Genomic DNA, 15,380 nt, shown 5'->3' with positions numbered 1-15,380 from the left:
TAAGTAATTCGTAGTCAAAATCAGTGTGCCAAGAACGGTCTGACAATCGGTATGAAATCCGTCAAACAGCATTTGACCAAATAATATGTGCTGTTTCCGGCAGACAACACAACTGATGAGATACCTGATATGAAGATATTCCTAAACCCTCCGTGCTTGAGCTATATTTTCATAATTTATATTTGAGGACTGAACAGGTTTTTAAACCTCATTAGGTAAAGGTAAAGGTATAACCCGTAAAATGTAGGTGGAAAAGTGTCACTCTTTGAATTATTTCTCAAATCGGTCTGTAAATTATCTTAAATTCCTTTCTGAACTCTACACTTTAACAAAAATCCATTTAAGATTTAGCATATTCATTTTTCACGAGACTTGACATATTATTAATTGAGGTGAACACTTGCATAATAGTTAACAAATATTTCAAGAACATCGGCAAAATTGAACTTAAATTGTGTTAAATCATGGTCCTTCCACTTTGAGATATCAAAGGAAAAACCAACAAATCGTGACGGGTTATATTCATAAATGACTTGGATTCGGGTGCCGTCTATAAACAGACCATGACGATTAAAATCGTGAATTTTTTAAATGTCTTGACATCTGATAGCTGATAGTACACCTGTACCTGCATGTCTTGAAACTGGGTGGATTCCATAAACAGACTATGGCGAGTCATTAAGAAAGTAGCGTGGAGTCAAGCAATTTGAAAAGGAAAAAAAAAATCGGAACAGCCTCTCGCATCCAACGACTTTTTGTAAAGTTAATAATGTTTTGCCTTCTCATCACTTCATCTGCATTCATGTCATTACAAGATAGAAATGTATTCTATTTTCATAAAAGGGTGCACTCTTACCAGGCAATAAATATATTCACTAAATCTTTTATCTTATATTTCTTTTGAAATTGACATTGCTTTTATCCTCAACGATGAATACAAGTTTGTTGCAACTTAGTTTGATTCGGTTTCTTAGTATCACCTGTTCGTGGAATCATGACCAAATATGGAGCGTCGTCAAGGTCAAAGGATGTATTGGCTGTTCTGTTTAAAGTAACGAACTGGTCAACAATGTGGTATTTTAGGTATTTGAATCTAGTTTATATTTTGCGTAATGTGGGATATGATGTTTTTAAACAACAAAAAAGGAAGAAAAAGTTCATAAGACGCGAGAGCGGTTTATCTTTTTTCTTGCAATGGTTGCTACATTCATCACCCGGTAAAAGAATAGAGTTTAATTGATCGTCACATTATTAACATTATTAATTTCTTCGGGAATGAATAAATCGTAATCCACAAACAAATCTAAGTACATCGCTGAATGCAGTTGTGCAGATCTGTAGTCTCTCATGGTTTTTTTCTGAGCATGTATTTGGAATATTTCTTACATTTGACCTGTTCATTAATATATACAAATGTCGTATTATACTGTTGACAAGACCATCTTGCTTTTAATCATACATAGGGTTTTTTTGTGTTTATTTATTGGTGCATGAAATGTTTAACACACAGCTCCGAAATGACCCCAAAAGAGACACGAGTGACACACACACACACACACACACACACACACATACACACACACACACACACACATATATATATATATATATATATATATATATATATATATTAGAGATGTGCCTAAAATGTTTTCATTTTGTTTTGTTTATTAATCTTAGTATAGTCAGTATTTTGGGAATAACAGGGGTAGAATGACTTGCGAGGAGTTTAAAATTTTATACAACATTATAAATTGTTTTTGTCTGCTTTGGACATTATTTCTACCCATCAAAATTATTATAATCATGTTCTTTAAATCATCTTGATGGTGTTCAGTTTGATATTAGGTATTTACATATTTTTTGTATGCGTATATAACTTAGATTCTACACCTGTTCCACATTTTGTATCTGTAAATTATTGTTGTCAGAATGTGTGTTTTCAGGACCACAATGTGATCTAATTTTGTAACCTAATTGTACAATTATGTATGGATAAAGCGCATTATTATTAGTACAGGTATAATTAATTCTAATTCGAAAATTAGAAGAAAAACATACTGAATGACCTTATGTAATTCTGGTATGCAGTTAATTGTACGTTTGAAAAACATATCTCAAAGATAGACAACTCATCAAGATTTCATTAATTCAGATATATATACAAGATTTAAGATACCAGTATAACAATATACTGAGAGGAAAGATGTTATCATTTTAATATAGCTGTTAACAATATAGAAATATCAGGAAGTTTGTTTTTTTGCTATGCATTAAAACAGAAATGATCTCATTTTGCAGTATAAACAACCCTTAACTATTGAAAAGAATATAACAGTTTAGTATATGAATTCCTTATAGTGAAATTCCACTGCAGTAAACAGCAACCTTTACCTATTATAAATAATATGACAGTTCAGTACATTGATTCTCTGTAGTGAAATTCTACCTTGAGTTACTACGTTACTACAATGCAGAACATTCTTTGTGTATATTATTCACATTGACTTACAAAGTAAAATATTAGGTTGAAATCTCTTTTAGTGAAAGGTTTCATTATTACATACGTGGATAGACAAACATCACAAACGATAACCAATCTCATAAATCTTATCATTTGCAACCAATTTCTAGGTCATTTCTAACTATCGTTTTGACAACAAATGAATACGACCCGTTGATCTTAGATTAAAGTGTTCATAGCTGTGACCAGTCCGGAGGATGACCACTCCCCCAAGGCACTTCATTTCACCTCTGATGTTTTCCGTGTTTTCCCTAGGCCTACTTCATCATGGTATTTATGAGATTGATCACTGTTCGTAATCTTTGCCTATTTTCATTGGTAGAGTGGGTTGTTATTTTAAAAATAAAGCAATCCATGATTATTAAAATAACAATACTGACATTGAAAGAATTTTGAAAATATGGAATTTGAAAATGTGGAATAATCCGAATATTTTGTATTCTGTTTATTGTCCGCGAATTTAATGCAAGCTAGTTGTTCATTTGAAAGGGAGAGACTTTGGAATAGTTAGTAATGTTTCTTGGGATGATGGGGAATTCGACGAATGAGAAGTTTTGTGATCATTTGTCGTTCTCTCATTTCCTCCAAATCAAATTCTGTTTAAAATATATTTCTCTGAAATAGATACAATTTTTTCTAATTGACATAGTTTTGAATATTTTATCCGTAAATTGGATTTTTATCTAAACAATTAGGACATCTATTTGAGTTGATGAGGCAGTATTTCTTAGATATTCATATCATACATCAAATCCCAACAAACGTTTGATTCTATAATCTCGTATGTGCAAACAAAACACGGCTTTCTCATACCGAACAAATAACAAATAATTAGCTTCATTCCACGGTGTATCTGAGCACGGTAAAAAGGAAATCCCTTACTACTACGACCCTAGGCATCATCAGTAAGTTATTAGCATCTCACCTTTAAAGATGGTGAAGTCTCACCACGAGTGAACTATTTTCTATTCGGACCCAAAATAGGAAATGGAGAAGAGGAAACTGGAAACAACTGTTATTTGTCTTAATCCCGTACTTATATGTTCCATTCCTTTTTATTAAAAAAAAATCCGCACTTGGTGACTTCATCTTTCAGTCTCCCTTATTAATGAAAACTAATAACACAGCCCAATCTTGCAACTTTATTTAGAACGTTATATATATATAAATATAATCCACAATTAAGTATATGAAAATCTACACAAGATGTACAATAATAAACAATATCACAAAGCCGCTTTAATATACTTTATTAGTCTCGTTACTTCTTCGGGAGTATGATGAATATATATATATATATATATATATATATATATATATATATATATATATATATATTTATTTATTTATATTCTTGGTTGATAGTACAAGTTTTACATATACCGTAAATCGAATATGAATGGGATATCAATTCTGTAGATAGGGATTTAAGGCAATAAAAACTCATATGTATATACTGGCCTTGCAATGGGTGGGGTAAATACATGAATGTATGCATTCAAGTTGAAAATAAACTACATAAATAATTAGCGCTCCCTGAAAAAATATAGCCGGTGTGAATCGTTGCAGTTCAATCCCTCATGTATATTCAAAAATAAAATGTATTTCTTATCTTCCCAATGTATTTACATTTACATCAGAATTTCCAACCGTCAAAACAGATATACTATATTTATCACGCACTTTTTACAACTGCTCCCCGCTCAGAAGGAAATGGCTGTCATTACAACTTGTAAATATAGTAAAAGCAAAAAATGGAAATGTATATCTTAATGTTCATAGGTAAAATGCTTTACCTTCAGCCTTTCCCCATCTTAACTTCATTAGTGTTCATGATGAGGCTGCACGTCCAGGTAATTTGTATCGAATACTCAGAATACAGCCATTAAAGTGTTCGGCTATTTCATCAGTATCAAGATGTAGATTTCTTACCCCTACTCAATAAAAATTAAAAATATCGAACAGTGTTTAATCTCATCAATCCTATTAAGAATACCAAACTTAATAGTATGGAAAACACGGATCCCTGGACACACCAGAGGTTGGATCGCGTATCTAGGAGGAATAAATATACCTATTTATTTAATAGTTTTGAATAAAAATTGTAATACATCTAACGTCAAAATGAAAGTAGACATATGTATACTTCGCACGTTTACTATTGCCCCACCATAGTTTTTCTGCAGGGTCTACATTCAGAACTATTTATAAATTGATTGTACAAACTGTACGTAGAAAACTGTAAGTGTACCTGATTACATGCATGTCAAAATTGAATCGATATGAGTTTATACACACTTTAAAGTATAATCACAATTATGATTTATCGCTTCTCCTACATCTCTATGTTAAATAATCCCATGGGGACCCGAGTTAGAACAGATCATTAGAACCCCTTGCTAGTCGTACGAGACGACTATAAAAGGTGGTCCTTCGGATGATACCTCAAAAACTGAGATCCCTTGTCACAGCAAATATGGCACAATAAAGATTCATCCCCTGTGAAAGGCCGTGAGTGTCGAGCAAATACTTACATTTTGCATCTCCATTTTAGTAAAAGATTCTCGAGAGGGACGTTAAACAATATAAAAGCTAGCAATCAAATATATGTTAAATTTGCTACGCTTTATCCAAAGCAATGTTCATTTCCTCAATCTGTGATTCTTTGTGTTTGAATATCAACCAGTGGGAAATGACAATATGAAATGTAGATAGTTAACACAAAATCATACACAAAAAGAGATACGGTGGATATACTTTGATTAAATACATAAAAAAAATATTGTCAAACTTTAAATATATGTTATATATTGTTTTGCTCAAGATGCGTGATTTTTTTGAGGTTGGTACATCTTATACCCATCACCGATATCTTTAACTATGACTTGTTGAGTGTTTTCATCATTCTGAGAACGACTGTTAGGTCTCGAAGAGTTTGGCTTTGGTAAAGGTCTTGGTAAAGGTCTTGGTAAAGGTCTTGTTTGAGATAGCGGTAGATCTCCATTCATAGAAGATGTTTGCTTTTCAATCGGTGCTTCCTTATGTTTTGTATCGTTGGCGTTGTCAAATGATGGCCAAAATACTCCTGACGAAGCTCCTTGGGACCTAGAATCGACTGGCGAATCGATTACGCTCCTCGACTCTATAGTGTGGAAGCAGGGCAACAATGCATATAGAAATAAAGGAAGAAAGAACGCAGCATGAATCAGTCCGAATCCAATTACCAAAAACATCAGGATACCGAAAGATTGAAAAATGTAGCTGCTGGAAAATGCAAGCATCAGTATCCCCAATAGCGTGGAAAAAGCCGCATTCACAACAGGGCCACCGGATCTATCAATAGCGTTTTTTAGGATTGTGTCGCGACTGTTTCCCTCAACAGACATGAAGGCGTGGCAAATGTGGACGCTAAAATCGACAGAAAACCCTACACTCATCACCAAATGAATCATAGTTATTGAGCTCAATGTCAGATCCCAGTAGTACATAAAACCCAATATTCCGGACAGGATGCTAATAAGTGTGATGCATACTATGGCAACGACTCGAAAATCCGGCATGAATATAAACGTTACGACCAGCATTGCAGCAACTGCAATACCCAGAGTTTGGAGAGTGCTAGGCAGGATTTGTACGTATTGTTCGAAGAAAACGAAAGCCGGGGTATAGAGTATACAGGGAAGTGCCGTATTTTCCGTGATTTCCCTCATACGTTTCATGAAATCCCCTTGTTCACTTGATGTTTTCATATTCTTTGCCTTGACATAAAATTTGGATGACAGCACTTTGCTTCTAGAGGTATCAAAAACAATGTCGTTTTCAAAAGATTGTCCACTCTGTGACGCCAAGAAGTCATTCAAACCACTAACAAAATTTGATTCGGTGGCGGCATTATAGTGTGCAGATTGATTGTAACTTGTAAGCCAATTTATCTCAACATTGTCGTCAATATAACTGTCCAATTTTGTCTTGGATAACACAGAATTTATAAGATTTTGTGTTTCACTCCTGTGGTATTCTTGTTCTGAAGTCACACAAAGCGTAATCATTGGTTCAGTGGTGAAATAATTTTCGTCCCACACACTATACTTGTAGAAATGGGAATCTTTTGAAACTAAATTGAATAATTGAAGTCCTTGTTGAAGATTTACACACCCATATATTGAAGAACTTAGGTAAGCAAGAAATACAACAACGACAACAATTTTTCCGACAGTGTGATTTAAAATGAAAAGGATAAACTTTTTGGGATATTTTTCCATTGGACTTTCCACATCAAGTCTGGTTTCGGGGGGCGATCCAGGAACACATATGAGAAAACATTTCGACTTATTTTCGTATTGGTTTCTCGGTCTTACAGTTTTGCAGGAACAACAGAAATGTCTGTTCGCTTTCGTTCTCTGCTCATTAATCGTTATAGCCGGACATAAGAAGAAAAGTTGATTTAAATAGCAAAAGAACACCGACACACCTGAAAGAAATGAGATATCAAGTGAAATATGATTTATTAAGCAAACAGTCAAGCATCGTCAAATTTTGTATGTGTACAACTTAAAATCAGGTCCGGATTTATCGGGGAAAATGACAACGAAACTTGGATTTAAGTCTGGGATTTTTCTTAAATTTTGACCACTTAAATGATAACTAATTAAAATTCAATTTAAGATTTTCCCCCAGAAATCCGAAATCGGATAAACAAAAGAATGACTGTACCTGTGTAAATGCAAAAATTCCGAATACTTTTGAATACCGACGATGCTCCAACGACAAAAGCTAGCAAATCTGTCAGTGACGTAATCGTTATGGCAACTGCGCTCTTCTGCATCATGAAAATCACTCTTTCTTTGATGGATACTTCAGACAGAGGTGGGGAGTCCGCCATTCCGGACATGAGGATGAACATATCATCTATACCAATCCCTGCGAAAATTGAAGACGTGCAAATAATTTTATACCATTTTAATTGAAGTGTCAGTTAGAATTTACAGTTTGAAATACTATTTTTATGAAGGAATGATGAAGAATGTAGTTGCACAATGTGCATCTCTAGGTAGTTGCATCTACAGGCTTCTCAAGTCGACTGTTAATGTTTTGCTTTGTTTCATTATCTATTTATTTAGCTAGCTGCCCTGTTGTCAACTTTTTAATAATTGATAAAATGTATAAAATGTTGGAATTTGTTACCTAATGTTTAAAACGGTGAATAAATGAACAATTGTTAATGATGAATGTTCCAAAATATCATTCAAGAATGCAGGTGTCACAAGCTGGAGATGTCACTCATTTTGGTCAATGAATAGCGCCCTCAGGTTCGTGGAAGTGAGGGGTCGGTATCGTGTGAACACCCAGCTACCGTGACACGGGACCTTTATATGAAAGATCCATTATTTTTCGCTTTTAATACTGGCCGTTTGGGAACGGAACAATTACTATCTGTGCTAAAAATAGTTTCGCTTTAACATGACTACTGGAAAAGAAACCCATGACCACCCGGATACGAAGTCAATGCCCTAATCGCTAGGCTACCATGTCATTGCTATCAAATGGAAGTGAAAGTAATTCACAAATACCTAGATAAATGCACAAATAAAATATCACTAAGATAAATAACAGATTCTAAAATGAATAAATACCTAGATAAGTCAAAAACATAAGGAAAAAAACACATATAAAGAAATAAATGGTAATGAATCACAATGGCAAGTGAATCAACGTCTATATTTTTACAATATACATGTAACCAATGAAAATTAAAAAAAAATTCTAAATAATTTTCATAAAATCACATATGACATTGTGGTATCATTGTCCTATCTTTGCTGAGCAGAAATATATAGTTCATGCCTGTAAGAACACCACACTCAGTCATTCCATTCTTACAAAGTATTTTATAAGTAAATAAAGCATTTCTGGTAAAACTTCAAATTTGAAAAAAAGAATTAATGTCCATATGTTTTCTAATAAATGCTTTAGATTTCATAATAATAAGAGCAAGAATGAATTCATAATTTTTTTTTCGGAAAAAATTATTTTGCAATGAAATATATACCATGTAGCATAAACATGAAAGTTTTCTCATCCATGGCACTACGCTGTATATAGCATAGCATATCATAACATGCAATATACTGTGACACATTTTTACTATGTTTTATATTTAAAAACATTTGTCTAACAGCTCTATCACGATTTTAGTAAATGTTGCATTTTATTGAATTTATCACCCCTGAAGGCAGAATGCCATATATATTTTAAACATGATAATTATAGACCTGGGTACATGTTAATAATGGATTTTTTTTTTAAAAAAAGTGGCCAGCTATCACTGAGTAATATTTTCGATCAACGTTTTCACTATGAAAGCCGGAATAACGAACAATCTCAATTTCGTATAAGGAATACAAAATAGAGAGTTGAGTAAACATGGATCCTTGTATATGGATATACCAGATGTAGGATATAATCCAGTATATTATAACCTCGGGTATTTGTGAGAACAACAATCCTAATCAAGATTCATGTAATTGTTTTCTTTGAAAAATGTTTTCAAATATTTATAAATTATCATTATCAATTCATAATCATTATTAAATTATTGTCATCATTAATGAATTATTAAGATTGATTTATAACTGAAAAATAATGTTTTCGAAAACAACAGCTATTCTAATCAAGATCCATGCAAATCAATATTATTGATCTGTAATCCTTTTCTTTGAAAAATGTGGGTTTTTTTTTCAAATATTTATAAATTATCATTATCAATTCATAATCATAATCAAATCGTGGTCATTATTATTGATTAATATTAGTTTATTAATGAAAGATAATGTTTTGTAAAATGGTTTGCTATGACGTATAGAACAAAATGAAAATCTACGCATACATATTGCATTATACTGCATATTTGTGCAGCATCATGTACATAGATGTACAATGTATATGAAGAAACATACCGACAACCAAAAAAGGCATTACTCCAACGATGTTAGTGAATTCCACTCCAATTGCACTCACAAATCCGAAGGCTGAAGCGATGGCCAACACGGGGGCAATAACACCTGCTATTCCTAAATTCATACGATTAGCTACGTTATTGCAATTGATGGTCAACGAAGCAATAGATGCATATGTCATCATGAGCGTAAACGTAACGGAGAAAAATTTTATGTCACTATTTGTGTTTTTGTCCAGTTCTGTTCCAAGGGAATCGGAGGATGTGTAGGCAATATCTGTCAGATTTGTTTGCAGGTTCTCCATTTTGGTAACAAATGCCTTTTCCCATTTCTTGGAAAGTTCCACCGCACTTGTATTACTTTGTCGAAGATAGTACTGCAATTTTACTCCAATTGCAGAATTTAACATTCCGCTAGCAGAAACTGCCTGCGCAAGAAAGGGCGACAAGATATATTCCCCATAAACTGGGTAGGTTATATTTGGGATTATGAAATTGTCTTGAAATGTATTCAATAGTACAACAGCACTAGCGATTCCTTCGTTAGGATTCGAACCTGCACTCAGATCATCATAAGTATAGGTTTGTCCGGAGGAATCGCTAACAATTATAGTGTTTCTGATTATAGTGTTGATGTTGTTTATTTCATCAACATAGGCTTGGCTCATTATTGTAGTCTTAATTTTAGAGAGAATCATTACATCGCCATACAGTCCAAAGTCTGAAAGTTGGTAAGAACGAAAACTACTGTTCGTGGAATCTCCGTATAGGTCTCGTAATACAGACCGGTCTTTTATTGCTTGACTATCCATCGGGGTATAGAGTGTTTCTACATCATTTTCCATTTCTATATTCATGATTCCAATGGTCAGAAGCAAGTTGACAACAATACACACGATCATTATTTTCACGGGATATGATGCAATGAAAGAACCGAGCCTGCCGAATGCATTCTCTATCAAAGATTCCCATTTTCTGTGACATCTCGAACAACAGGAACAACACGAACTTCCCTCGCATGCCATTGTCTGAAAATACAGCATAATTATTCTTGAATCATTACCATTACTGCCAATAATATTAAAATCAATCAATGAAGTATAGTCCTCATAAAAAATCAAATTGATTATTGACAGCAATAGAATCATAGAATTATCCTGATCGTTTGTATTCAGCAAACCATTCAAGGTTTTATTTTCCTTTGCTTCACTTTTTTCGTTGATAAATTACGTTTTGGATAGCTGAAATGTTCACTCGATATGAATATTTCATCAAGGAAAAATGATATACTGCAGATAATTTTTATTTCGCGAGACCTTTGTTTTCGTATGAATTTAAAAATGGATTTATTGAAGAGACAAAATTTGTAAATTCACACATTATTAGCAATTGTTTAAATCTTCTATTTGCAAGAATTTAGTCACTAGAACTGAATTTTCGTGAATGGCTGAATAATACGTATATGATGTTAATGGAAACACTCGTGATCCTTTTAAGTCCTTATTATGAGTTATATCACAAAATATTGTTTGTCAATAAATGATCAGAAGCTACGACAACAGGTTATTTATAATGGAATCCTAGCTATAGAAGATGCTACAATAACTTAGTTCTAATGAGTTACAGATAATGTATGGTACAATATAAAGCAACGTAACGAATGTATACAACGAAACTACCATTTTTTGGCCTACACTATGTGAAATGCTGTAGTCTATGTATAAAATTGTTTTATATATTGAAAAAAACAAAACAAACGTTGAATAAAAGTAATGACCGATGGATTCAAGTGATTGATGCTTAAGTAACTAGGTTAAATAAATTGATGAGAATAACAATATAATTTATTGATGAAAAGATGAATAAAGAAAAAGCACAGTTACACGAGACATGTTACAATTACCTGTCCATTGTACCTTTATATAATGATGACCTGTATGTTACAATTTCAACTCTAATTCATACTTACCTGTATATTATGATTATATGTATACGATTTTTATAGATATTTACAAATACCTGTTGTACACAATGATAATAGCATTCCTTTGTTTATAGAGAAGTGCACAGCTAGTTATACAAACTAATTTATATCGTGGATCTATTTTTAACTATCTAGTTATCGAAAACATCCATCATGAAAGATGCAAATATCACATATAATTCACATACATATAATCTACATACATTAAATTTGTAGGTCTTAATCCAGTGTCAAGATATTTGTGTCTTATCCCGTATGAAATGCACGGCCTTGCAGGAAGTTGTCACTAATGACGGTGGATACGCATAGCATTTTACGGTGTATAATGCTATGCGCACGAATGAACCCGGGAATGAAGGACCCATTCACAATTACAATCGATATTACAGATATAGACTTCCAATGATCACGTGTTCTACACTAATTACCATTCTCGAGATCGCTTGTTAAATCAGGCTTCTAAGATTGTATATCCTTAATTTTACATCAATCATACATATTTCTGTCCATTCTTGTTATGCCCAAGTCTTCATTGAAAACAATATTTTCAAATTTATATTATGAAGTGATCGATAAAAATGGCTGTTGTAGTTTTTTAGAAGACACAACTCCCGCTACAACAACGTTTGAAATGAATAAATGAGTTCAGTAAAAAAAAAAAAAAATCTCTGTTCTATAATAGTTTATATCTTGTGGTAATCACACAATTGTGTTGATACTTTACTATTATAGTTACGTCAAATCTCTTAAAGTTATGCATGATTTAGCTTTGCAAATGGAAATATTCAGTAAAATTCATCGTTGTTGTAGAAAGGGGATAAAATGTATGTGTGTCTTTGCCCGCTAGAATCGGGTTCAAAGACACAGCTGAGGGATCCGGTAGCAGTGAGTATAGATATATTAACCTATATCGCACCTGTGATACACGTCATATATAGGACACGTCTATTGGAAATCAATTGTACGTCATCTCTAGTGCTTTGTATTTTTTTTCAGTTCACAAATGGCGTGTCTTAGCAACATACTTTGTTGTCAATAATGTACTGAAAGTAAAATTTTCTAAAAGTTTTATTTTTTCCTATCGCGTTTGAGTTCTTTTCTTTCTTGGTTTAATGAATGTTTTGGAAATATGATGCTTAAGTTATTTTTTAAATGTTTATGTACATTATGTTATAAAAACATTATGCAAATTCCTTTATTTTATTAGCTTTACGCAAATTGACAAACCATATGACAAGGGCAATAAATCCTATTTCAAAACCATGCACTGTTTATCGTTACGTTCACACGTAAGATAAACCATCAATACACATCTTCAATTGTTACTTGAATTTTAGGAGTCTGTGAGTCATGTAAAAAAAAAATTACTTCATCGTTAAAAATTATATTCACAATTTATTAGATACGCGAGAGCGTATATTTCTTTTTTAAATCGAGACAGTCAATTGTCATAAAAGTAATGATAGAAGTTATGTTAGAAGTTATGTTAGAATCTAGACAGTCAATTGTCATAAAAGTTTATGTTAGAAGGTTCTCACCAGTCTCGATTAAAATCAGCATTTCGCAAATTGTATGGCGGTTATGATAATCTTACTGGTATGTACATGCTGCCATTGGGTGGAATACTGTCTTACGTTTTTCATATCAATTGTTAGGCAGTTCTTTAACTACTGATTTTAACTACAGATTATTTCGTTTAGCAGCCGAAGATATAAGACTTGCAGCGGGTGTGGCCGATGATCAGATGATATTTACGTGATCCAACCTCTGATATTTTCAGGAGTTGATGTTGTACTACTTTACATTTTGTTTATATATATATATATATATATATATATATATATATATATATATATATATATTACATTTCAACTGAACAACGCTAAGAAGATCGAATTTACTTCTGGAATAATTATGATAATGTAAATTAATGTTCTCAACGAGAGCTCCTCTTGCCTGACTGAGATATCTTAATACAAAATTAAAGCCATGAATTCAAACCAAACCCTGATTCAACACAATAGAAAGAAATAGCAAGAAGGAAGTCATCTGTTACAGATAGAATGACTAGGAAAAAAGAAACCATAGAATATCGATAGACAGTGAATAGTGTTACCTTTAGGAAGATGTTGCTCCAATTCGAGTTTCTGCTGGGTTCAGGCAATTTTTATGTTGGAGGGGAATCACTTTTTGACAGGTAATTAGCGCTGTGTAATGATGAAACAAAAACGCCACACAGGTTTACGAGATGAGATAAACTGGAAGATTTTAAATAACAGCTTAATATGTCAAGCGCCGTAGAAAAATCCTTGTGGAATTTTCGAAGTGTTAGTATCCCGAAAACGCCCATAAATCTTTGTTTTCTTGAATGGAAATGGAGTCCCTTTTCTGTCGCCTAACCCCACGAGAAAATCATCTTTGAACGATGTAATGCTGGCCAATCAATGGTTTTATGGGTGATATATTTTAAATACCGCATATGATACACTACACATTACCTCTTTGTAACAAATGCTATAGACTTACACGAAGGGGTATTTTCCACGAGAATGAACACGGAAATAACAGATCATTTTACAACTGTGGTCGCTATAGCAAAGAAAAAACAATGCCCTGTCAAAGACACGTGATCTTAGATGAACTCGATCTCCCCTTTGTATCTGGAGTTAAAGTTGTAAAGATCAAATTTAGCTTCTCTGATATGTCTTTGTTTACTATTTCCACCGTCCACCCTCCTAATATATAACTATCGAAGTATTTAAAGTACCTCCACATTATTACTTTTCCCTATCTAAAATAACAAAATCATAATATCTATCAAAAATACAATAAACGTGAAAATAACGAACAGTGATCAATGTTATAACTCTCATAAGGAATCCAAAATAGATTGATTGAATGTTCTTTAACGCCTCTCTCGATAATATTTCACTCATATGGAGACATCACCACTGCCGGTGATGGGCTGAAAATTTTAGGCCTATGCTCGACGGTTATGGCCTTTGAGCAGGGAGGGATCTTTATCGTGCCACACCTGCTGTGACACGGGACCTCAGTTTTTGCGGTCTCATCCGAAGGACCGCCTCCTTTAGTCGCCTCTTACGACCAGCAAGGGGTACTGAAGACTTATTCTAACCCGGATCGAATACAAAATAGAGAGCCAGGCAAAGACAGCTCCCTGGATATACCAGAGCTGAGATTAGGAACCCAGGACAATGAAAAATGAGGTATACTTTGTTGGAACCAGAGTATAACATTTTGTGCCCTTTTCATTGTGACACGATAGATAGAAAGGGGATTCTGTGATATGGGTCATCCTAGGGCTCTATTACGCATTCAATGACTTGAATCCCCATCATATCTGTGTTTTAGGTTTATTTCTTAATGTACTGGGTAGGGTGTCATCACATGAGATCCTTTTCCTCGTACAGGGGATGGGGTGAGTACTTACATGTAGGTAACACAGAAAACCCCCACACCATCTTGTATATATGAACATGAAAGGTGAAGATAGCGAAAGGGATCAATCTCATAACTTATACGCAATACAAAATACAGAGTTGGGCAAACACGGATACCTGGATATACCAGAGGTGGAATCAGGTGCCTAGGAGGAGTAAGCATATTCCCTGTCGACCGATCACACCCGCCGTGAGCCCTATATGTTGATCAGGTAAACGGAGTTATCCGTAGTCAAAATCAGGGTGCCAAGAATGACCTAACAATCGGTATGAAACACGCCATACAGCATCTGTCTCAATCCTCCAAGTACATAATTCACAAAGGTGTAAATAAATACATATACGTCATAAAGTTAATTCTTAAGTCTATTTCCAAAACCATGTAAGGGTTCATACAATGTGTACTTGGAAGAATGAAAGGTCAAGATAACGAACAGCGATCAATCTCATAACTCC

The 15,380-nt window shown here is 33.6% G+C and overlaps 1 protein-coding gene across 2 annotated transcripts; it reads right to left on the bottom strand.

Moving 5' to 3' along the window:
• Window positions 1-3,653: 3,653 nt before the first annotated feature.
• Window positions 3,654-14,025, bottom strand: LOC125682243 (patched domain-containing protein 3-like). 2 transcript variants are annotated; one of them, XM_048922715.2, is made up of 4 exons: window positions 13,580-14,025; window positions 9,481-10,507; window positions 7,238-7,444; window positions 3,654-6,995 (listed from the first exon to the last, which is right to left on the bottom strand). In XM_048922715.2, the coding sequence occupies exons 2-4, from the start codon at window positions 10,502-10,504 to the stop codon at window positions 5,344-5,346; spliced, it is 2,883 nt and encodes a 960-aa protein (XP_048778672.2). In that variant the 5' UTR covers window positions 10,505-10,507; window positions 13,580-14,025; the 3' UTR covers window positions 3,654-5,343. The 2 variants fall into 2 exon arrangements, with proteins under 2 accessions (XP_048778672.2, XP_048778671.2); XM_048922714.2 differs by lacking the exon at window positions 13,580-14,025 and adding an exon at window positions 11,667-11,765.
• Window positions 14,026-15,380: the final 1,355 nt, after the last annotated feature.

This window comes from Ostrea edulis, chromosome 2 (assembly GCF_947568905.1).
Source record: "Ostrea edulis chromosome 2, xbOstEdul1.1, whole genome shotgun sequence".
NCBI lineage: Eukaryota > Metazoa > Mollusca > Bivalvia > Ostreida > Ostreidae > Ostrea > Ostrea edulis.
Note: the sequence above shows the minus strand (reverse complement) of the source record. Positions and strands in the feature narration are given on the sequence as shown.

Bases quoted from the DNA above. Each gene is read 5' to 3' on its own strand.
- LOC125682243 (XM_048922715.2), bottom strand. From the start codon at position 10,504: ATGGCATGCGAGGGAAGTTCGTGTTGTTCCTGTTGTTCGAGATGTCAC. The intron at 7,445-9,480 runs GTATGTTTCTTC...CAATTTTCGCAG, and splicing joins AATGCCTTTTTTGGTTGTCG to GGATTGGTATAGATGATATG. The intron at 6,996-7,237 runs GTACAGTCATTC...CATTTCTTTCAG, and splicing joins GAATTTTTGCATTTACACAG to GTGTGTCGGTGTTCTTTTGC.